This window comes from Poecilia mexicana, unplaced genomic scaffold, assembly GCF_051168715.1.
Source record: "Poecilia mexicana isolate PSO_F unplaced genomic scaffold, ASM5116871v1 scaffold_13, whole genome shotgun sequence".
NCBI lineage: Eukaryota > Metazoa > Chordata > Actinopteri > Cyprinodontiformes > Poeciliidae > Poecilia > Poecilia mexicana.
The window spans coordinates 25480686-25505961 of NW_028263382.1; the positions used below are offsets into that span (position 1 = coordinate 25480686).

Genomic DNA, 25276 nt, shown 5'->3' on the forward strand with positions numbered 1-25276 from the left:
TACACATTTTATTGCAAAATCTAGAGCACAAAATGAAGTACAGAAAAGTACTTCAGCTGTTATTTCATCTTCTTTTGAATTTTTTGCTGTTACAGCTACAGAGAAGCTTCAGTCAGCCACACTCTGGAAATGGAAACTGAACCAAAGCAATGGACAGGAAGTGAAGTCCTAAAAAAATCGACTGTCCTCTTCCTCCTCTGTTTCATTTCCTGTTCAGAGGCAATCCCTCTTTTCTATCCCTATAACTCTCTGTATTTATCTCACTCTGTGTCCTTGCTTTTCATCTTTTTACCAGAAGCTTTTGTTTTCGCAGTGAAGTCTGACTCATATTACACTGTTGCTTCAGTGAAAGTCTTTTAATGAAAGTAAATTTTGCACAGCATTTCAAAATCAAAGTCCCAGTACCTGGATAACTAACTATGATTAAAGGCTTGTATGCATATTTGTTAATCTTGTATAATTTTATATATGTATATATATATATATATATATATATATATATATATATATATATATATATATATATATATATATATATATATATATATATATATAAAAGAGTTGAACTAAAATCAACTCTTAAACCCATCCCTTTATGAGATGGATTTGTAAGATATCTTATTGAAATTATTTTTTCATGCTATTTTATTGCGGCACATTTCTTTCTTATCTGTTGTGTGTGTGTGTGTGTGTGTGTGTGTGTGTGCGTGCGTGTGTGTGTGTGTGTGTGTGTGTGTGTGTGTGTGTGTGTGTTTGTGTGAAGCAGATAGGATACAAATTTGTAGCTCTCTTTAACACAGTCCACATGACAGAATACAGACAAAGAACTCCATTCAGGTCAATATTGCAATGCTTTACGTAAAAAACAGGATTCAGAAAAGCTTATTTGTTGCTTAATGAGCGTAAATGCATAATATTCGTGTTAGAATTAAACTTAAACCCAAAAGAATCACTGATAGTTAAAAGTGTTTCTGTAGTTTTAGACTTTTTTTTCTTGATGCTTTTTTTTAATCAGACGCCATATGCACGCCTTCAGGACTCGACCCTCTTTTTTTCCCCCCTGAACAGACTAGTCTTTTCCCATTCCTATCATTGCACTTTTTCTATCACCGGGTTTGGAAGTGAAGTTTAGTTTCTCCCAGTTTTTGAACAGCAGCTGGGCAGAACATCGAGTGAACATGTAGAAATGGATTTTATGAGGCTTTTTGGCACCGTTATCGCCGTTTTGTTTCACCCTGGATCCGCTTCGAAAATAAATGGTAAGATATTTTTTTTCTTCGGGGGCGAAAAGAAAAAAAAATAAGGCAGAAACGAGTTTCATTTATATTTAAAGACCTCCACATAAAAACAGACGATGCTTTCTTTAAAAGGAAAAAAAAAAGTCTCAACGGTTTCTAACACTGAAGTAAATGAAACGTTTTTCGGGGTTTTACTTGAGTGGCGCAGGGAAACGAGTCTTGAAAGCAGAGCCGCTGCTGAAAAACGTCCAAAGCAAGAAGCAGTCTGCGTGTTTCATAACAATATCGACGCAACAAACTTCTTGGAACATGTAAACAGCCGTTTCTGCCCGGGTCAGAGAGTCGCTGCTGTAATTTGACTGTGCTAGACAAGAGGATATCGCTGACTCTTGATTATAACCAAAACAGAGACATGAAAGCGCTTACATAGCCACTCCTTCTTCATCTACATTCTGTTTAAATCGGCAATTCAGTAGGATTTTTCAGGCAGTAAGCATCTTATTACCGAATGCGCAGTAATCCTGTCCTGAGTTACTGTTTGCAATGAATCATGGTCAAATCGAAAGTTCCACTTTTAAGTGGGATGCAGTGACTCAGTTAATAGTCACTGCATTAATAGGGAAAGCAAATTTATTTGTAAATTACACTTCAAAAACTGCTGGGTTAAAAACAAAACAAAAACAACCCCCCACCCCCCCCCCAAAAAAAAAAAAAAAAAAAAAAGAAAAAGAAAAAAAAAAAGTCAATCGGTGTTGTTTTTGCTTAAACTGTCCTGGGTCAAACGTGACTGATGCCTTAACAGAACAAAGCTGGATTATGAATTTGAGATGCTGTATTAGGTTCCAACCCCGCAAATGTGAGTTAAAACGAAAAACATTAACACGTCCAGTGGGTTGGAAACAATAATGGAGAAAGTAAACAAGAAATTTGGGTTGGAAGTTATTTTCTGTTTAGTTTTATACTTCGCCGAAAAGCATGACTTAACAAACTGAAGACAACATCCTTATAAAGTGATATAAGACTTTTATTGACTATTGTGTCAATTTTTCTGGTCAAATTGAGAGTGTGGAACCATAGCAGCACAACCGTTCAGCTACCTGATTAGCTGGTAAAATGCTAACAGAGAGTAAACTGAACGTCAGTCACCATTACATCCCACTGACATTCAATGTATTACACATTGCAGTGGGAAACTTTTTATCCCCTAACAAATTTTTCCAGTTTTTACTTCTTTTTTTTCCTTTTTTTTTTTTGCTTCACATTGTTGAAACAAATTTATTATCTGAGGTAATAGGAGTTTTTAAATTATGATTTTATTTATTAAATGAAAAAAAGTTACTGAAAGCAAATGGCTCTATTTGAAAAAGCAATTGCCCCACCTTGATAAGTTGCTAGTTAATTGTGATTAATCATATTTTACTGGTTCAGTTTCACAAGTCAAACTAGTCTTATTACTGTCATACCAGCAAGATGAACAAATTACTTGAATAAAATTTGTCCAACAAACATAAAGTAAGCTAAAAGTTGTCTAAAAAGCAATGCATAATCTAAATAATTTCAAGAATAGACAATAAACAAAGTCACATTGGTCTATTTTTAAGGCTTGGGGATTTCAGCTAACCATAATTAGAGCCTTTATCAACAAAGGGAGAAATCAACGACACATACCGGAAGTCACAGAACAAACCAAAACAACATCTGCAGCTCTCATTTGCCTCAGCTAAGGTCTCGTTTTGGCCACTTGTATCTCCAGTATCATTCTTTCCATGTCTACCCAGAGTTTGTGACCATAAATCAGGGTAAGAACATAGATTGACCGTTAAATCGAGAGCTACGCCTTTTGCCTCGGCTCTCTCTTTACCACGACAGAGCGCGACAGAGGCCGCATCACCGCAGACGCAGCACCAATCCTCCATTTTTCCCTCATTGGTGAACATGACCCTGACGTACTTAGATTCCTCCACGTGGGGCAGGACCTCCTCCCTGACCTGCAGAAAGCAGTCTACCGTTTTACAGCTGAAGACCAATAGGCTCGGATTTGGAGAGCCTGATCTTCATCTCTTCCGCTTCACACTCCGCTTCGAACTGCTCCAGTGAAAGCTGTAGGCCACGGTCAGATGAACCCAATAGGAATACATAGTCTTCAAAAAGCAGAGACGAAATCCTAAGGCCAAAAAATGGATCCCCTCACCCAGACGTTCTGTCCATTATGAACAAGATCGGCAACAAAGGACGACCAAGGCAGAGTCCAACTCCCGCCGAAAATGATCCAGCAATGTGGACCAAGCTCTGACGCCGGTCACACAGGGACCTTTAAATTATGTGGAAGAGGAAAGTGGAATAAAATTCCTTCAAAGAGATATAACAATTTTTTCACTCTCTAGGGTTATATTTTTTATATTATACTGCCTGTGTTGGATAGTGCTATCTTCTTTTGATGCTGCATGGCTATTTTATGGCACATAGTTATAAAAAATATATATTTTTCTGTCCCCTTGATGTCCAGGCCAGAAAATCTGCCGACGCGGGACGGAGCGGCCATGCTATAAGGCATCCTACATCCAGGACAGCAGGCGGAGGCTGACGTTTGAGGATGCCAGGCAGTCCTGCAGGTCAGAGGGAGGCGAGCTGCTCAGCATTGAGACAGAGAGTGAGCAGCGCTTGATAGAGAGCTTCATACAAAAGCTGAAGGTTGGAGATGGCGATTTCTGGATTGGGCTCCGTCGTAGACCCCCGCATCACCAGACAGGGAATAATAACCCAGGATGCCCCTCGCAGTACTATTGGGTCGATGGAAGCAAGGCCAAGTACAGGTTCTCCTGGTTATTTTTATTACTTCCTCTGTGAAATGGACCAAAACTAGAAAAATACAGTTAAATGTTAATGTTTACGTTGTACTCGTCGCAGGAACTGGAACTGGGATGAGCCGTCATGTGGTTCTGAAATGTGTGTGGTGTTGTACCACCAGCCCTCCGCACCAGCTGACGAAGAAGGCCATTTCCTGTTTAAGTGGAATGATGACAACTGCAGCTGCAAAAACAACTTTGTCTGCAAATACAAGGAAGGTGAGTTAATGGAGGTGTTGCCAACATAGCTCCATCGATTTTGCTTTCTGGCAGTTTATAAAAGGTGTTAGCCAAATTCACTAGGTAGAATTAAGCACACGATTATAGTTTTAATATCTGCTTTATTTATGATTATTACATTTCTTTCCTTTTTAGCAATCTTTGAAAGTGTATAACTATTTTGAAGCCATTTTTTATACCTACGCTGGTTGTAAAAGGTTTTCAGACATCGTTTAAATAAAATACCAAGATTTTGTGGCAAAAAAAATGAGACCATGATAAATCCCTTTAAAACAATTTATATGTTTGTTAAGAAATGTATTCTGCACAATTCATCTTAAAAACCAAATCTGCACGAGAAGAAAACGAAAAAGTAAAAAGGCTGCAAAAAAACCTGATTGCATAACACCACATCCTTAAACTAATACTTAGTTGAAGTACCTTTTGATTCAGTTTCAGCGTTCAGTCTTCTTTCATAGCGGTCTCTTAACTGGCAGGATCTCCCTCATAAAAGTTCTTTAAATCTGTTAGATTGTGATGCTGTTAAAAATCTGTCTTTACCTTTCTACCAGACACCTGAAAAATTAGGGTGAAAACATGATTTCATCCACTTTGACCAGAAAGCCCAATTTCATCTGGGAAAAGTAGGAAAATTAACCCTACATCATGATGCTACCACCACCACCGTGTGTCACTAGTTTTGGTGTTCTTATGCTGAGATGTAAAGCTGTTTTTTGTGTTAAGCTCTTTTTTTTTAAGAATGATACCCAAAAGCTCATTGAATATTTGTGTTTGGATAAAGTTAAACGTTCTTTTTTAATTTATTTGAATGTTACAAATGTACTCATTTTCTTCATCCTCTGCAGAGAAAATGCCAGTATTTACAGGAGACAGGATCATAGTAGAACCAGGTACACATTACTCTTGTTCAATGTAAAACCTCCTTTTGTCAAAGTCTAAGAAGGTTTGATTTATATTCTTTGTGTCACATATATGTGACAAATTTGCTACTAAGTTGGAACTGATAAATAAAGCTGAGTAAAGCACCAAGTTTATCTGGAAACCACCCAAATGGTAAATAAAAGTGATATGTTTGGGTAGCTAAATCTCCATACCAACCATTAGATGTTGTTGATGAGCCAAACCCTTAGCCCTTGTTTGGGAGGCATCCCAAGAAAAGATTGTGAGAGTTTTCTAACTACTTCTGAATCTACATAGAATCATAATCAAACCTCAGTCTGCAGACCTAAAATCTTTTGCCACATGTAGTTAGGTGATTGAACCTGAACATTTGACCATGTTAAATTTAGTTGTACAAAATGCTGACATTCTAAACAATTCTTTAATAATTATGAATCTGTTAAAATATGCCACATATTTGTGTTTCAATCATGACCTTTGTTGCTTCTGTAGTTCCATCTATGAGGCCAAACATATCCACAGAAGGGGATGTCAGAATAGCTATTGGATCACCTGAGTCATCAGGTAAAATAAATACTTTCTATGTTATATTTTTAAGTATAAGAAACTTGTCATACTTATGAATATTCGGAGGCTGTGTTTTAATGCAGTTAGGCCTAATAATGTGCATTTTCTTGCAGTGTCTTTCTCAGACAACAGTCTCTACGTTTCCTACATCCTCTATGCCACTATTCCAGCTATGCTCCTGCTGCTGCTGTTAGCAGCTGCTGGGTTCTTCTGCTACAGACAGCATGCAAAAAGGTAAAAAAAAAAAATAAAACAGAGAGTGTTAAAAATAATCACAGGAATCATTTTTCAAATCAGTTATTAGATTAGTGCGTGTGCGCACGTGTGTGTGTTCCAGTTGAAAGTCGGCCCTGGCGGTTAGTGTTCTCACCGTGAATTTGATCCTTTCTACTTACATTCAGGAGGAAGACGGAAACAGAGAGTTTCCCCGGCAGGTCGAAGCAGCTGATGCCAACAGCACCTTCGGTTTCCTCCATTCAAGGACCTTACGCCTTTAGTGACATCACTGAACTCCCTCACGCTGCTCTGGACTACAGGACGCAGGCAGAAATCATGACAAAGTACTCCTGCCCATACTCACATGACGCCCAGTATCCCGATTACGAGAACGTGACGTGTTCAGAGAAGGAGACCGGCTTTGTGACGAACGATATCTACGAGAGTGCCAGGACTCAGAGTCGGCGGTGCCGCAGTCAGGATGGATGGGTGGAAAATGAGATCTATGGCTAACGTTGTTGATGTCGATCTGAGCTCCAGAAACGTCTGTGAACTTGAAATTGTTAAAGGAACCTTATTAAGCTAGAAAGAGGAACATATACTGGTCTATATCTCTTTCTTTCTACATATCTTGCTAGATTACCAGTGAGGTACGCAGTCTCAACATACACAGCTGAGTTTGAACTGGTTTTACGTGGACCGGTTTCAGAGTGTGAATTTATTCCTTGTGTGTGTCGCCGCTTAACATCTATGTTTTGGTCAGTTATAACACTATATTTAGGACGTTATCATATCTGTCAAACCATATTAAATAAATGCTGATATTAATCAAAACAAAAGACATGTTTACATCATTTTTGGTTTTATGGATTTTTACATGATGACAGAGGGTTTTTATACAGTCCTTGTACATTTGCGACACTTCAACAAATAACCTCAATGTTTTGGGGAGATTTTATGTGATAAGAAACACAAACAGTGGTAGTTATCTATCATGATGTGAGGTTTCCTGCCCGCAGCTCTTATTAAAGGAATCTACAGTTTTATTGTTAAATTAATTTATGAAATTTAATTAGACCATTCCAAAGCTGTTATTTTCCTATTTATCGGCTCCTTGACTGGTTACTGTATCTTCTCTTTTCATTAGTTTTGCAGAAACAATCAGCTTTTGTTTTATTGCTACTTTCTTCAATTCTTGACCATTGTCCCTTTTCTGGAGAACTTTTGCATCCTTCTCCTGACTGATGCCTTTGTTCAATCAAATATTTGCCAGCAGAACTTTATATCAGGTTGTTGGTATTAACTATAACTCATGGCAGGTAAAAGCTAAAGACTAAACACTGAAGCTAAATCAGAAGAATATTCAGAAAAGTAGTAGTTAAATGTGTGCATACTTATGCAACTGGGTTAATGTAATCTCCCTATCCCCCCTTTTTTTTGTCAGATATGTTTTTCAGTTGAATTGCACCTGATAAATGCCCCACCTGTAAAAAAAAAAGCCTGATTTATCAAGTTCTCCCAAAACCAACTTGAAGGTTACCAGTCATGTTTATAAGCATGTTAGTCTGGCTAAAAGTTATTGAGGTATTGTGCGCATTTGATAAAAATGCCAACATGACAAGAACAGTAATAAAGAAAGAAAATAGATATCGCCTATGCTGATGTGACACAGTTTTCTGATGTCAGGCTTTATTTTGTCTGAATATTTACAATTACATTTATTTATAGATGAACTGATTCAGCATTTCTTTGCCCACTTCCAGGAATCTTTTTTGTTTTTTTTCTAAGAGGAAGTAGTATGATTAAATCCATTTGAAGTAGCAATTAAACACTGTATATACAATAATGATATACACTGAATATACTGTTCTTGAAAGCTTTGGTTAATCCCAAATGAATCTTCTTGAACATTAGTATATAGTTTCGCAACATTTGTTGAGATAATAAAAAACATCCGTGTGGTGCACTGTAAAAATGAACTTTTCATTTCGGGACTGTTTCAACCCCCTTCGTATGAAATCAAAACTGTCATCACAGTAGAAAGCTTCCTGTTTGGCTGCTGATGTCAGGGAACAGGGCTGGACACAAGGAAAGACAGATGACAGATAACTGACCAAAAAGCTTTTTTTTTTTTTTTTTTTTTGATAGTAAGAATTTCTCTTTAGGTATGACTAGATTACAATATGTTACGAAAAACTGCATCAGTTTTACCCTGCGTAATCTGTTCCTCTGTAGTAAATTTGAAAAGACAACACAAAAGCCCATTTCTGAAAATAAATGTCTGTGTTTTCTCTGAGTACATGCTGTGTGGGCTGCCTTGGTTAGTGATTTGGAAAGATGTAGTGGAGCCCAGTAAGGAGAGGCTGAGTGTGTTCTTGGAGAAAGTTAGACAGGAAATGCCAAAAGCACATCTGGAACTCTTACATTCAGGAAGTCTGTTTGTGACAGCAGAGGCCTTCGGAGCATTGCTCTGGCTTTCTGCTTCAGCAGTCTGCTGTGCTCTGCAAGGCTGTCACTGCATGGCATGAAGGGAACCAACCATGGATGTGGACATGGGCTGTGGATATGTTATAGAACCATGAAAAATTATTTCCCCTTTACAGATTTCTGCTCCTTTTGCTTTTTTGTTTTGTTATATGTTCCAGGTCACCAAACAGATGTAACATCAGATAAATATACATTTGAAAAGTATGATTTCACTGATTAAAGTAAAAAAAAAAAAAAGAAGCTATTTAAATAATTTGCCCCTGTGTGAAATTTGATATTTACCCATATTTGTAAATCATAAAATATTGTGATCAAACATTTATTATTTATTTTTTAATTATTTTTTTTGGAAAGCTAATTTCTAGACAAAGTTACAATGCAGAAATTAAATATGTCTGGTTTCAAGAAATTTAATAGCAGATGACAAAAATCATAAATATCCGTGTTGGAGATGTTACGCAGCCATTTCAAAAGCTTTGAGCCACAAGGGAAATTGAGCATTCCACTAAATATGGTTTCCAAAATGAAGGTGTTGGAGTGGCCTGGTTACTTTATGAACTTAAGTCTGATTGAAATGTTGTGGCATGGTATGGAGAATTCATGTTCAGAAATGAGTTTTATTGCTGAATTTAAGTAATTTTGCAATAAAACATGGGCAAAATTCTACCACAGTAATTTACATAATTGATGGCCTATTATTTGTAATTTCAGAAACTGCATTTTCTGTTTACTCAGGCTAACAAAAGATATTATAAAGAGCATTTATATCATTTATATTGACATATTTTTTTTCTGTCACTGCAGCCGCTTTATACAATTAAGATCTCTTGAGAGACATTGTCAGTTGCATACTTTTACCAAAAGATGTCGCTGTGATGTAGGTGAACAAAGTGTCTTCTTCGATCAAATACCTCTTTATAATAAATGCTTTTATAAAAGCATTGTTTAAAATAAAGCATGCATGCTATATGATGGATCCGTGTAACCAAAAATGCTGCTTTGCATAAATGTGCTTGTTCATTTATTTCCCATTTAGTTTTGCTGAGTAATTTCTCTGACCAAATGAAAGGAAGTAATGCAGAATCTTTTCTTAAAGCATTTTTAGCCGCAGTGCTAGCTAAGCACCTGCAGGGCCGAACTTCAAAGTTACCTATGCGTGCAATCAAGAAGGGCAGGCGAGCAAACAGATTTCAGAATAGCAATTTTACCGGCTGACGTAAGAGGTGGGTCTGGTTGTCCTGACAACCAATTGGCACTGAAGTGTGGAGCCGCTCTGTGGCCCCGCCCCCTGAACAAATACCCCCATGGCTTTGACGTCAATGTACGTCAACTCGAGAATATGATGCCTCTTAGCGAGTCAACTCGTGTGCTCTGTAGCTGATAGAGGCACCTCAACCTGAAATATTATCGCTCTATTGTACCCGGGGAACGTGGTGTGAAAGCCCTGTGGTTCAGCGAATGGCTCGCCGCGTATGAAGGAGAGTCAGCGCCACATTGGCTTTTTTTTTTAAGCCGGTAGGGGCGACACAGAAATCAACTTTGTCTATTTTTAATGGACACGCTTCGGGCGGCGATAGAAGCGGCGGCGGCGGCGGGCGGTTTGTTTTCCTTTCGTCTTTATCTCTAGCTGCTCAAGCAAGCCTGTCTGAGTCCCCCCGTCTCTACCGCTTTCACAAGCAGTCCCATTTAGAACAGCATGGTCATGGCCGACAGTGTCCAAAAACCGCTGCTCCGGGGTCCGGTCCGAGTGGGCTTCTACGACATCGAGCGCACTTTAGGAAAAGGCAATTTCGCTGTCGTGAAGCTGGCCAGACACCGCATAACCAAGACCGAGGTGAGTTCACGGGTGAACTTGTTAGCCTGGAAAGCTAACTTGGGCTGCTGTTCTGCTGAGTTATATAACTTTTATGCACTAGTTGACACCCCAGCAACCATTGCAGCGCTAATCCAGACCCGGGTCATGCAGCTGCCCGTGGACACATGACTTGCAGTGCTAGTGCATTTGAACCATGCAGGTAGAGCAGCAGACTGTCTGCACGTTCATCCCCCCCTCAGGAATATCAGTGCCAGGAAGAGGTCTGACCACCACTGCTGCTGGGAAATACAAACTGTAAACATGCACACACTCTTATCTTTTTTTCCCTTATTCTTCTTTGCATCATACACCTGCTCTCGTTTTGGTATAATGACCCCACTCAAAGCCACAGTAGGGCAACATAAGAGTCTAGCCGGCGTAAACTTCCAATTTGCTCTGTATCAAGGGGGATGCAGCGTAGGTTGGTGGTCCCATTATGTAATCTAACTAATGATGTGATTTAGCTATTTCTTGTCCCAGCAGTGCAGTGAGCTTTGTGTGGATCCTCTGCTTATGTCTTTCTAATTGGAAAGCGTAGAGTTTTGCAGGCTTTTTTGCAGACAGCAACTCCCTGACACTGGCTTCGGGGTCTTCATAGTTTGGAAAGGGTTTGGCTCTGCAAACACTCCGATCTGCAGAGCGGTGCAGTGTACAGTGCCCTTCAGAAATATTCATAACACTTAAACCTTCTACACTTTTTTTTTTTACTACAAGCACAACAATTTTCTGTGCTCACCAAAGAAGATGCATGATTGCAAACTTATTTTACAAATTTAAAATACTAAAATTGCTATACAATTTTACTCCGCCCTCCCTCAATTTTGAGTTTGTGGAACCACTTTTTGCTGCAAACAGTCGTTTGGGGTGTGTCTCTACCAGCTTTGCACATCTACGCTGAAATTATTACCCCATTTGCTTTGCAAAATAAATCCAACTCATTCAAGCTTTATGAAGAGCGTCTTTGAACATCACTTATTGCTGCAGATGCTCGATTTGATTTAGATCTAAACTTTGACTGGGCCATTCTAACACATGTATATGCTTTAATGTGAAACATTCCACTGTTCCCTATGTTTAGGGTCTCATCCTGCTGGAAGTTGAACCTCTGCTCTGTCTTTGGTCTAGTTTTTTCTTAAGTCCCTGTCTTAAGTCTTATTACATTTTTTTCCTGATCAGAGCCCCTGTCTTCTACATGCTTGCTATAATTTTATTTATTAGTGTAAATTACTGAAGTTTGCTAGATAAGCTTCAAAACTTCAGATTGTTTTTTTTCTTTAACCTTTTGGGAATTTACCCAGTTGTTTATCGTAAACAATTTCTTACAATAATGCAAATTTTGATGAGATGTTCAATTAAAGGTTTTCAGAAACTGACACTGTTATTGGAATTTTTGTTTTTACTATTTTCTCCATGTTAGCATAAATAAAGTTGCAATTATAATTAAATGCATTTATTGAGATACATTTCCCATTTATGTAACTGAAGTGACTTGAAGAAGCCTATTTCAAACAGGTATGTTTTTTATGATTAGTATTTGTGTTTATGGGGCTATTTCAGTACTGCACAGTCACACTCACACAGTTACCTCATAAGAAGTTGTAAATAGTTTTTTTGTTTTTTTTACAGTCACCTTTTTCAATATTACAGTGGTACGTTAACATATGGTGATAATATTTTAAGTCCACCCCTTTCACACTCAACTTAATGTTGCTGTACCAAATAAAATGCATTGACGTTTGTAGTTGTAATGTGATAAAATTCATACCAATTTGAGTTCTTTGAGACTGAATGCATATCGGAAACCTTTGAGATTAGTCGGAGCTAATTTGCAACTTTCTGCCTGCTCATTCCCTGTCTGCAGAAAAAGCCTTACCCAAGCAGTACCATGGAGTGCCATGCCTCTCTGTTGTAATGATAGAGACAGGGACTTTACTGTAAACAGTGCCCAGAGTGCGTGGAGAGCCTCTGCTGTGAGACGAGTGGGCGTGATTAGACCATATTCCAGGAGATTTGTAAAAACATTTATCTTTGATCTGCGCAGCTTGTTTGTTGGTGAACGTGAGCGATTATAGTGTATAAGAAAATAAAAGATTTGCGTCATCCAGTTTAGATCCTTCAAAGGTTTTAATGGATAACTGAGCAAGGATGCGTCCTGTGTGAGGCTCTTTTTGTGGTAATCTGGTTATTAAGGCCTGTGAAGTGGCTCAGCGTTAGTCTAGCCAGGTTAGCTACATCATTATAACACTGACAGTGGTTGTTTACAGGCCATCCATTTGGTAGAGGAGATCACTTAGTGCTGGTTGGCATATAGAACGGCTGCAGATGTTTAGCTCAGACAAAGTCGGCCAGGAAGGCGGGCAATAAACTTTTATGCATCATCTGACGTGAGACGATGCCAGGAGCCATCGGTCTGCCTGGTTCTTGTTTGTACAGTAAACCACAGTTTAACAGTACATGAAACAGCAGATCTGGCATGTTTGTGCACACATGTTTGCACGTCCCTAGGTAGGTGCAACTCCTGTGTTTGTAACCTACTTTTTTCATCTGACCCATTTGTCTCATTTTGTTGTATATGTTTCTGCTTGTGGGTGTCTTGCCCACTCCAACGTGGCCCTGTCTGTCAACATTAAGTTGAAAGAAAGCTTTGACAGATATCCGACACTGTCTCTGCCATCTCACTGAAAACAATTTACCCCCAAAAATAATTTGCTCAAACATATCTTCGTTTTTATTTTGGTTTACCTTGAACTTGTAATTGGCTTATTCCTGCCTGTGCTTTTTTTTTTTTTACTTGAATGATTAATATTAATTGTTGAACAGTTTATTATAATTTGCACTGGTAGTTAAACCTGTAGCTATAGCACGCCACCTGCTTAACTCGGAGCATTGATTGGGAGCGCTCCCCACGCGTAGACAGGAGTCCATATGCATGACAAGCTGGACCTGGAAACCTCAGGCTCTGTAGACGAAGCAGGCTGAGGTCTTTTTGCCGAGTGAGATGAGTTGCTGCACGTATTTTACCTCCGTATAGGAGCTGGTGTCCTCTTTTATGCTGCCGTGTGCTAGGGGCTGCAGCCAAACAGATAAAAAGCTGGTGCTTGGCAGGTGTTCAAACTCATTAAAATCTGTGATGGAGTGAACGAGGTGCTATCGTGGACGACAGTGGACAAGTGGCAGAAGGCTCTTTTTGTGACGCTGTCGTTCAGCAGGTCTTTTTCCCCTATGAATCATGGTATCAAGCTTTTGAAAATTTATAGATTCAATTAAGCTTTCTGACATTTTGCTCCTATGGTTTGAAGTTAATTTAAAGAGTTTTCTTCAGCTTTAATGGCTCACTGCTCTTTACCCACTGGTTGATGCCTCCTGCCTGTCAGCGGGTTGAAAGAAGACTTTTGCTCTCTCTCTTTTTTTTTTTTTTTTTACTTATGAGGAAAATTATTTCAGCTGTTCAACTTAAACTCTTCCGTCTGCTGTATTCTCTACCTTTTTGCTTAAACCTACTCTGGACTTCAAGTGTAGATTCTTGTGCAATGTCGCTTTTTCACCAAATGTATTGGACAAATGCTTGGACAGAAATATGTGGACCCTAGGAGGTCGTAGTGGAATGACAAACATGATTAGAACTTGGTTCTTCAGCTTTGCCGTCTGCCCTCTTGGTATTTTCTCTGAACAGTTTTTCTTGCGTCTTTTCATCAGTTTTGGTAAATATCCAATTTTAATGTGCAACTGTTGTTCCCTGTTTTTCTCCAATTATTGGTGGCTACCTTTACTTCTCACTGGTCAGTGTGTGGATATAATCTTGTTGAGAATTTGTTTTCCCTTTTCCTGTCCTCCTTGTTCAGTGAGATTATGTTGATCCTTCCTAGCCTGGCAGAAAATTTTGGCTTTATTTCCAGGAAGAAAATGAGCAAAGTTCAGAAAAAAAGCCACTAGAACACCCAAACTTTATTTCAGGTTAGTTGGATTCACTATAATTAAATTTTTTTACCCAAGACTGAAAAAGATTGAAGCTATGGGGGATATTGTAACTTTCCCTCCTTTCCTCAAATATAATTTGGTTTTCAGTTAAATTGTCTAATTGTTTCACCACACAAACCTGGTGTTTTATTCGGGTATTTAGGCCTTCAAAAGCCGCTATATATGATAAAATAATCAATAAATAAATGTCACTTTGGAAACAGTAAGAATAAAGTAAGAACATCATTTTAAATCTTTAGTTCAAAATTTCTTAGATACCACAAACTGTTATCCTTTTTTCCTTTAACACTTTTTCTACCATCCACCACAATCATCTTTTTATTCATGTTTACACTTACTTCTACATTTAACTGTCATTTATTAACTCAATTTTATTCAATTTTGCAATTATATCTTATATTGAATGCATGCTCTTTAATTTAATGAGCCACTTAATGTTTAAATCTCCCCCCCCCCCAGAGCTAAATAAAGCATTTATCCCATCTATCTCTCTGTTTTAGAGGTCTCAGTTTGAAGCTGGAGTGCTGTTACTAGATTTAGATTTCTTTATGGGATTTAATCCCACGATGCAAGTCTGCTTGTGTTGTGGCAAGGGACTCGATAATGGAGTGTTAGACCTATTAAACTCTCCCTCGACTCCTCCTAGTTGGCTACAAATTTGCCAAAAGAAGTTTAAAACTGCTGGCGAAACTACAACGTGCTAGAAGTAAACGGAAGGCCATGTTTGTGCTTACATGACCACTATGTTAAAAAAAGATAAAAATGGAGTGCTACTATTTTCTGTGTGGTTCAAGGTAAAGACATGAATGCATCTCAGCTGATCTGTTGCTTGCTTCAGGTATAGACTAGCGCACTGCAGTTATCCCGCGCATTCCTTTGTAATATGAAGAAGAGACGAGCGAGTGAAGCTGCTGGTAATGTTTGCATGAAGATGGAGGATAAAATGAGTGCCTCTCTGATAAGCAGGCAGGAGACAATCTTCTGGCAGTTTTTCAGATTGCTGCGCAGTATTGTACAATTTGATGAATCTAAATAAAAAAACAGAATTTTCTGCTTTTAATTATTTTTTAACTTTCAACCCCTGCCTTTCTTTTTTGTTGTTGTTTTTATTTAAAAAGGTAAAAGACTTTCACTGCTCATTAAAACTTCCCAGCTGACTTTGATCTCAGTTGTTTAGCTTCACCTAACAGTGGTGTGATGGCAGAGACCCAGAGTTTCCTGTTGTTTACCTCACCTCCTTGGCTCACAGATGCTTGGAGCACTTCAGGTCACTCTGATGAATTTGTGTTTATGAGAGAGTTTGGAGGAAAGATGTTATTATTGCCTCGTTACCTACCCTCGCTCTGTTATTGAAAGCTTGGGATGTTTACATTTGGAGCATGCACTTTGCGCGAGTGCGAGCGCAAGATGCAAAACTGAACTGTACTCTCATATTTGATTATATCTTAGCGATAAAGTATGATTTTTTAAAATGTTTTTCTTTTTCAATACAATAGCAAATTGACATATGAAGGAAAAATAGCAAAGTTTGAGCACTTTGCTAGTTTCTTTTCTACTTGCTAGATATCAAATTGCTGGCTACAGTAGAGTTTGTGAGGATGTGTTTGCTTTACCGTCCATTGTATTTGATGGGGTCTAAATGAGATCCTTTCAATTGTTTATCTAAAATCTGACTTCTTAGTTCCAGTTTTGATGCTCATGTTTGATCTCACCACAGGTGGCCATTAAAATCATTGACAAGACCCAACTGGATGCTGTCAACCTGGAGAAGATCTACAGGGAAGTTCAGATCATGAAAATGCTGGACCACCCCCACATCATCAAGCTATACCAGGTTAGTGTCTCCACCAAGACCTGAAGTCTACAGAGGGATTGTTTTCTTGAATTTATCATCTTTATTAGGTGTTATTTATGCATCATGCATTTTTTAAAGTGTTACTTTTAGGATATTTGTTTAATGGTTTTTTGTTTTCCGTATTTCTACTCCTGCTCATATTAATTTATAAAGCTTTGCAGAAGTTTACAGACCAAACCTTTACTGTTTTTTTTAGTTCAGAAGAAAGTTTGTTTGTTAAGGTGGTTGATGCATCTGCAGAAAAAAAGGTGGTTTTGTTGCATTTAATAAAAAGGCATATTTGACCTGCAGACGAGCTGTCCTGAAAAAGTTGGTCGAATATGATCACCTCTTCAGAACTGTGGACTTTAATGCCTTTTGATGCAATAAAGATAAATACAATGTAAACTAGATACATGTACTGTCAATCTGTGGTGGCAACAAGATTTCTACAACATCTGAAGTAGAAATGTTTGGCCATCACTGATCTGCACAAGTCTTTAAGGCTGTCATCATTGCTTTATGTCTAATCCTGGTTTTACAGGAATATGTTGGGACAGCCTAAATTGCCTCTAAATTACTTGTATTTTTTATGGATGTTATGAAAGTCAAATTGAACACAAATAGCCAGATATTGTTTGAAATATTTTTAGCCTCGACACGTAGCCGTCCTCCCCTCAGGTAAGGACTATTGTTCTGTCCCATCTTTTGTAATTACGCTTGTATTTTGCCATGTTATCTTCAAGGGAGTGGCATGATTATCTCAAATTAAGAAGATGAAAAGCAAGACTTTGGTCCACAAGATATATCTAGATGACTTGACTTGCGATGGCTCATTAGCAAATACCTAACACCCCCTGAGAGGAGATAAAGGCTCTTCTTTGTCTCTGGGTATCACAAGGTCTCTACTGAAGTCCTCCTTTGAATAGACTGTGAAGTTTTATATTTGAGTTTAGAAGAGGGGGGGAGATCTCAGTTGTGACCAAATAAAATTTTTATTATTCTACAAAGCAACCCCTCCAGATCAGTAGCAAAAGAAAGCAATAAATCCAAAGCTAGGCCAAATATGTTGTGACGTAAAAGAATTATTGTGGAAAAAGACATAAAAGGATGAGTAAATGGGTGTGATAAGCTAACACTCCTAGTTCTAAGAAAGGTTTCTCCAAATCAGGCTTTTAATGAGAGATTAAACATTGTTCTACGTTTGAAAGAACACTGCTGAAATGTATTTAATTAGGAACATCTTATTTGGACAAGACACAAGTTGACTTTTATAAAATACCTTTCCTGTTCTGTAAATATGAACTCTATCGGATCAGAACCTAATGGCAGAAAGTCTGGAGATCTCTAACGCTACCGTGGACGAATGTCCACGTGTGTCTCAAGTCTGATTGTTCGTGTGATCTAAGCAAAGTCCAAGTCTGCCTCTGTGCAGCCCGCTTGTCTCTGCCCGTCAGAGCTCAGGGGTCACAGAGTAATATGTAACGCTTGTTACAGACTCGATATGACAAGTGTTTTCATTACGGGTTGGAGGGGGACACAGTGTGAAGAAGTCAGCTTTGAAAAGCAGAATCTACCGCTGCTTCTTGTTGATCTTCTTCTCTTTTTTGGGTACTTAAGCAGCCCGGGGTGTTGAAGCGCATGACCAATCCAGGTCATGTTCTAATGCATAAGCAAACAGATGCTGCCCAGCAGAACCTGCCACTGCTGGATAGTTACAGAATATAGTTAATGACTGACTGACTCTCAGGGCTGTTTGCGTCTTGCTGGGGAGTGAGCGAAGGCAAAACACTCATGTCATTAGTTGGTCAAGATAATATGAATTAAATCTTCTGAAATGTCACATTTCAGCTTTATTTATTCCATCAGGGATCCACCCTTTTATTTACTGGGACTTCTGAAATGAGTATCATTTGGTAGGACGATGTAAACTATGAAGTTAGACATGGGAGTAGGGTCATTTTTGACTGGGAGTTGTCACTACATGTAGGCTGGAAGGAATTTCTCACATTTGGTTTAATATGAATGCTGTTGTTGCTTTCCCAGTATTTTTGGATACAGTGTGGAAGCTGAAATAAAATGGCCTAGTGGGATATTTTGTTTATTTATTTTTATTTATTTTTTAAAGAAAAACAAAAAACCCATTTTGAACTGTGGAGTTAGTGAATTTGTCTTTTTAACCGTATGACTTGGGGTCCAATATTTTGAGTATCTTTCCACAAGATTCTCGCAGTACTCTGGTAAAATTGTGGCCCGTTCCTCCTGACAGAGTGGATAGAGTGGAGTAGGGTTTGCAAGCAACCTTGCTTGCACATGTCTTTTCAGCGCTACCCACTAATTTTCATTGAGATTCAGATCAGGGCTTTGTGATAATCATCCCAAATAATTGACTTTGTTGTCCTTAAGCCACATCAACTATAGTTTTAGCAGACCAAAGGACAGGCCTCCAAAATGTTTTTTACCCTGCATTTCTTCTGAAGTTGTGGTCTTGCCTTACAGGCAATGTAGGTACCGAACGTTTCACTGTGGATTATGAAAGCATTGTCACAATACCTTTTTCTTTTTGTGTAGGATGACGTAGGCATTTTGCGCCAGACACATTTAACCCCTGGGACACGGTGCTCCTAAATGGTATCGTGGCCTGGACGTTCCTCGAGCGTCTGAAAATGTGAATGACTCCGAGTGGCGGAGGTCCACATTGTGGGTTTAAGGTGTTGCATTAGAACTCACAAAAATAATTTTTTGCAATCGAAGCTGACCTAAAGCTGGAAAAGTTTACTCTGATTTTTTTATGACTAATGGAGGAAAATATAAGGTACATCTGTTTATTTCGTTTCAACCTTAAAACTTTGTGAGCTTTTTTTTTTAAGATGTAAACTGCTGTGGGTAAACGTGTTAATATTGTGACATTTTAAAGGTGGAAAATCATTAATTTAAAAGCCGTTAGGTAATTAGCAGTCCAGTTTTTATTTTGGCATCTTTTCATAATAATTGAGAGAATAAATTTTTCATGAATTTAACAGTTTCAAAAGTTGCTAAGTTTTCATTGCAGACTTGATTGTGCACTTTTCTTGCATGTTCTGTGAGGTGAAGAAGACTTATTTACTCACCACTGTCACTCCACTGTCTGGTGTTTGTCACAAAATAGTTCCCTGCAATAAACCCCCTCACATTCCCCAAAACACGTTACGTAAATGGGGTCCTGCTCTTTTCTTTTAGAGAATGTAAATAAAAGTTCATTATCATCTCACAACCGTGTGACAATGCTCCAGCTTTGTATTGTGTTATTTTAGTGTGTATCGTTATTCAGTTTTTTTTTTGTTCACCAGGCCCCATCCGTCCAATCAGCTCAGCTCAATTAGTTTGTCCCCGTCCCGTCTCAAAAACCCGGGCTGACCCCAGTGCCCCGAGGAAAGCCTATCTAATGAAGACTCACAAAGGACACTGTGGACCCCTCTCTTTTTTTCTCATGTGTTAATGGCCTCTGCGTTAACCCCGTTCGGCCATTATTTTCTGTCTTTCATACTCTCCTTGCTCGTCCTCGGACTCTCCTGGGTGTTCCACGTTACGCCTTCCGGGTCCGTGGGTTTGGTGACTAAGTACGACTACAAGAGATCTGGGAGTCTACATACTTTTCCCCCAAAATCAAACCCAGTGTTAAACCCATTACATGGACTGCTTTAATAAAAAAGTACACCATTTATTTAAATATTTGCTTTGTAAACAGATAAAGAGTACAGGCTTATAAACCACTCGATTAACCACAGGATGTACTGCTGCTCTCGCTTGTGACAGCGTAATTAGGGGAAGTCAAAAATTAATGTTAATGTGGTCCAAAAATAGTTCAACTCCAAGTTTCCCCTTTCACATTACAGTTATTTCCTTTGCTACAGAGAAATAAATATTTAACACACAAAGCTAATCAAATGTCCTGTTTTTGTTGCTTCTCATCTTATTGGAGGTTTTCACGGAAAAAGCGTTTTTGTTTTTTAAACGCATAAACCAAGCTTATCAAATGTTTGTATCAAACTTCTGCTTTTATCGGCTTTTACAGTCAAAGACAGCAGCTATGTGTCGATGTGTCCTCACTTTGAGGCAAACAAATGGGTGTTGTCTTTGACAAATTAACAAACCACAAGAAACTAGTTGACTGACATTTGACCTACTCATGCATTTAAATAAATTAAGAAACAGAATTTTTAGTAGTTAATTTTTTTAAAATAATTTAGTAATTTTAGAAATGAAATGGGTAACGCAACAAAAGCAAAATTCTTTATGGTAAATGAGAGATATCTGAAATCAAATGAAAACGACGGGACTTGCATTCGGTTTGGGATTTGAAGTCATATCCAGGTTGGAAAAATGAGAGAATTGAAAAAATATCCATCCATTTTTTTCACCATTTATCAATTCTATCTTTACATTCATTCCATCATCCCCTCTATCCATTATTAATCTGTCCCTACATTTACCCGTCTTCCAACCATTTCTCTCTCACCATCTGTCTGTCGTTTTCCTCTTAGTATATTTTATCCGTAGTTTAAATATAAACAGTCTGACATCTTTATCTTCCACGCATAATAAAGTTATTTTACTGTTTAGTTTTGGTAACAATCCTGGAGCTTTGACACGATTCCGCCCTGGCAGTGAAAACTGTACAGTATGTTCCAGTTCAGTCGCTGGCTCTCGCTTTGTCCGACCAGTGAAGCTTAAATAACCAATCAGTTGTTTGTCACAGAGGGGACTAAACAGGTTTACTGAACAACCCCACCGTTTCTTTTTTTGTTTTTTTTTAATTTCCCAAATCTGTGAATCGGTCAGCGCAACAGATGGAAAAATGATCTCAAACAAAGCGTGTGGGATTTCTAGTGTGAATGTCTGGCTCGCAGTGTCTGATTCATCCCACCATCTCCATCTGATTCTTCGCTCGCCGGTTTAATTCTATTCATCTCCCGAGTGTTTCTGCTTCTAAATCGGTCCTCCTCCTACATAACCCAGCACCATGTCAGGACTGAAAGGTTTTAAGTACCATTCAGATACACTCAGCAGCACCAACCGTCCACCTCCGTCCTCTTACACGATTGCCATATTTAGAGCCTGTTGCCATTCATGTATTTTGTTTGTTTGGGATTTTATTTTGTGAATGCCACTGGAGTGTAGCTACACAGTGAGCCCTTGGGTTTATTTTGCTTCACTTTTGGATCTTTTCACTCTCAAGTGTCTATTCTTGCAGGTTTTCAGATGAAATTGCTCATGAAAATGTTTAAGTGTGTTCACTCACTTTTTTTCTTCTCCCCATTCCTTAATCATCTCCTTCCCTCAGGTTATGGAGACGAAGAACATGCTGTACTTGGTCACAGAGTATGCCAAGAATGGCGAAATCTTTGGTGAGTCTTTGTTTTTGTTTTTTTTTCTGTTTACTATCAATTCAAACTATCGATATCCTCTTTTCCTTTCGCATTCTTCCGCTAAGTTTAATAGTAAACTGCACTCCTGCGTCAGCGAGGCTTCTGACAAACATGGAAGTGTCAAAGTCTCATTGAACTTGCGTTGGTTTCGCAGTTTTTGAAATCTCAAAGGTCACATGATTGATGGAAATCAGAGAACAATGCCCTCACGTAGCTGTCCTCTTCACCTGCTTGGTGCTGAAGTTGTTCTATAAATGACATCACCAAATGCCTATTAAGGCCACAGAGGGGCAACCTCAAAGAAATAAAGGTTAATTAATTACTATAAGTGCTGTACCTTCACTGTCACCTGACAAGTTTATTGTTGGGTGTCGAGTTATCACTTTCTACTATCTGCCTTGCAGTTCCTCCTCCAGAGTAAAATTTCACTTAACTCTCATTTGAATAATGTCAAGTCTTTGTCGGGACTGAATTCTCTGGAGTATTTGTCATGTGTTTGCACAGACAAGGCTGTTGGTTTTAGCTTATCTCTGTTTGCACTATTCAAGCAATTTTGTATCAAGTAACAGGAAATAAACATGTGACCGGTTGTGGCAGAATGTATTGATGAAACCCCTTAACTAATTGTTTAACATATTACGGCTTTCTCTGCATTCAGTGAGGACTGCTTAAAATTAAATTATATTTAACATCTTTTCACATTGATGTAATTTGGCCCTTTACAAATAACTGATTTGATTTAATGATATATTAATATTTTTGTTAAAGTTCAGTAAATTAAACATTATCCATTGATCCAGCTTGAAGTCTTAGTTTGACCAACTTACTTTTGTCTAATGCAGGATAAGTAATATATTTTCTTTATCTTGATCAGATCAATGTTGTTTATGTAACTCAATGTATTTTAATCAGTTGGATAATTAATCTGCCTTGTGCAATTCATTATTTCCATCCCAAAATCAACGTTTTTTTAATCAATTATGTGTAATACTGTTTTGAGCCACGCGACTCTGAATGACAAAACACTTTGAGGTGATGACCTTCTCAGTTATTCTAGGTTACTTTGCATCATACATAAAATGTTCAGACATTTTGTGTTAAATGTTTAGCTATATATATATATATATATATATATATATATATATATATATATATATATATATATATATATTTTTTTTTTTTTTAGCTGGTTTAATTTGGATACTTTAAATGGTAATAAAATATGTCATCTTTTAGAAGAGCTGTAACCTTTTTTCCTTTTTCTTTTTGAGTGTAAAGTCCAGAGGCAGTATAAGTGGTTGTGGTGGGTTGGATTTGGCCCACAGGCCTTGAGTTTGACGCATGTACTTTAAGGCTGCGAGGGTAATAACAGGATAAGCCACATCTTGTTTTTACTCCAGTAGCTTCAATGATTAAATTTTAAATATTTACGTAAATGTTTGATAGTTTATTTTTTAAAACCTGTCACTGAAATGCAAATAAATTTAGAAATTTTTGTCTTTAAGAAGCTTTTTAAAAAATTTTTAAAATAAAACATCAGTGCAGTAAAACTTGTTTTCAAAGTGTCTCAAATACCTGCAGCAACCACAACAAAGCCAAGTGAATTAAATTTATCATAAATACATGTCATAAAATTCAAGCATATACTCTACATGTAATTAGTTACTATTTTTAAAAAAATACTTATTACAGCCAAATTGACCATTTTTGTCTTGGCCAATATCCTGAGCATCTTTTCCAACTAGCATATTACCTACTAGTTTTTGGCACAAAAAAGGAAAAAAAAAGTGTATCAGCTTTAATTTATTTTAAATTTTGAATGAACAAAGGCTACCTGCTGTAATAATACTACAGACAAATCAAAAGTAGTAAAATATATAGAGTTTTAATGAACCTAGTCCACACTGGATGGTAGAACTTTGGTCTAATAAGTCTGAACGTAACAAAAATAGTACGCAAAGATAGCAACTTATCTTGTTCTCCCATGACTCTCTTGTGCACCCTATCGCTGTGACACATGCACAGCACATGCACAGTTTGTACAATTTGCAATCTTCAATCCAGTCTGTTGGACGTGAGCCCACAGAAATTGCTGGAGAAATCCAAATGTTTGCTGTTGGTAAATGCTATTTTTAGTTTTACATTTAAATTTGTTCAACTTTGGTTATGCATATTCAGAGAATAACTGGAGGATGGAGCAAAATAAAGTTTGCTTAACAAATGAGCTTGCATATTAATTTGATGGAAATACATCCTAATCAGCTTTTAATCACTGGATGTTTTTTTTTTTTTTACATTTTCAAAAAGTAAAACTTGTGCAATCTCTTAAAGTATCTCTTGTAACATAAGTAAAAAAAAAAATCTGTAATTATTTATTTAGTAAGTAACCACACTGACACAACAGGAGAATAAATGCCAAATTCTACAGTTAGAAAACATATTTTGTTAATAAAGCTAAAAATTGCGTAGCTTCAATGGCTTAAGGTCTTATACAAACATCCAAAGTCCAAAATAAAATGGTTTTTCATTGTTTTGGGTGGCTCTCACTTTCCCCTATTCAAATTACAATTGAAAAACATCACCATACCTTACAATGACAACAGGGAATATTGCTACTCCTCGGTGGAGCTCCTCAAACTTTAAAAAAATATTCATGCCACAAAATTCTTACTAAATAAGTAGCACAAACCTGTTCTTTGCAACCTTTTGTAAAACTTGAATGAGGAACATTAAGCTTAATGTTCAAATAGGATAAATAATAAAAACTGCAAATGAATTGACCAAATCTTTAAAAACTTTGCCACATTTACATGATATCATTTACATAAATAAATTCAGACTCTTTTTGGGTCTAACGGCCTCATTGATGATAGAATCTCACTTGTGACGCAGACGATGTCACTTGAAGGCAGAGAAGCTCGGAGGATTACTGAAGCCATGTCTGTCATCATCTCTGTACGCGTCTCTGCCTGAGTCCAGTGCTCCACTTGTGATGTTGACTCGACAGCAGCAGCTCCTGTGACCTAAAGAGAGCTCTACGAGCCACAACCCTCCACATTTTAGACGCATATACATTTCTATATGTTCTAATGAATACAAAATGCAGTTTTCACTTTTATTATGTGAGGGAGAAGTTTGGTAATTCTGCTTCACCTCGTCTGAAATTACCTTCTAAAAAGGCAAAATCTGCCATCAAGCATCTGTGCCGTCTGGTGAGTCTTTTACATCAGTGTGAAGGAATTTTGCCCCCCTCTTTTGTAACTTATCTCAATCATGAAATGGTTTAAATATTGCCAAAGTATCTCAGTTGGATTACCTCCAAGTCTGGACTTTTACTAGACCACTTCAAAGTTTTCTTTGTTTTTTGCCATTAATGATATGCTTTGAATCTTCTCACTTCCCTCTCATTGTTTTGTAAGAGAGCCCGTTTTATACTTCAAACTATTTCAGCAAGTCAACCAGGTCTAACGCACTACAGGAGCCCCAGAGCATCATACCATCACCACCATGTTTGACTGAAAGCATAATGTTAATTTTTAGATTATCAGTAAAATTATAGAGTAGAATAGTGTTGGTAGATTTTTATCAAGTCCAAAGTTGCCACACGTTTCCAGGAAATATCGGAGCACGTCATGTTTCCCACTGCAATAAAGCTTCATGGAGGAGTGGATTTTATTTTCTAGTGAGACTTTACACTGATCCACACA

General features: G+C 37.8%; 2 protein-coding genes across 3 annotated transcripts in view; both read left to right on the forward strand.

The window, feature by feature from the left end:
• Positions 1-823: 823 nt before the first annotated feature.
• laynb (layilin b) lies at positions 824-6846 on the forward strand. The gene is made up of 7 exons (XM_014990692.2): positions 824-1259; positions 3745-4051; positions 4146-4303; positions 5170-5214; positions 5717-5788; positions 5905-6025; positions 6193-6846. Exons 1-7 carry the CDS (start codon positions 1187-1189, stop codon positions 6518-6520), a joined length of 1104 nt encoding a protein of 367 aa, XP_014846178.1. The 5' UTR covers positions 824-1186; the 3' UTR covers positions 6521-6846.
• A 2954-nt stretch (positions 6847-9800) lies between these two features.
• sik2b (salt-inducible kinase 2b) overlaps positions 9801-25276 on the forward strand; it is a 46882-nt gene continuing 31406 nt past the window's right edge. For both annotated transcript variants that reach the window (XM_014990688.2, XM_014990689.2), the window contains exons 1-3: positions 9801-10328; positions 16045-16161; positions 21485-21548. In XM_014990688.2, coding sequence (XP_014846174.2) covers positions 10191-10328; positions 16045-16161; positions 21485-21548 — 319 coding nt within the window. In that variant the 5' untranslated portion in view covers positions 9801-10190. The remainder of the gene's footprint in view (positions 10329-16044; positions 16162-21484; positions 21549-25276) is intronic.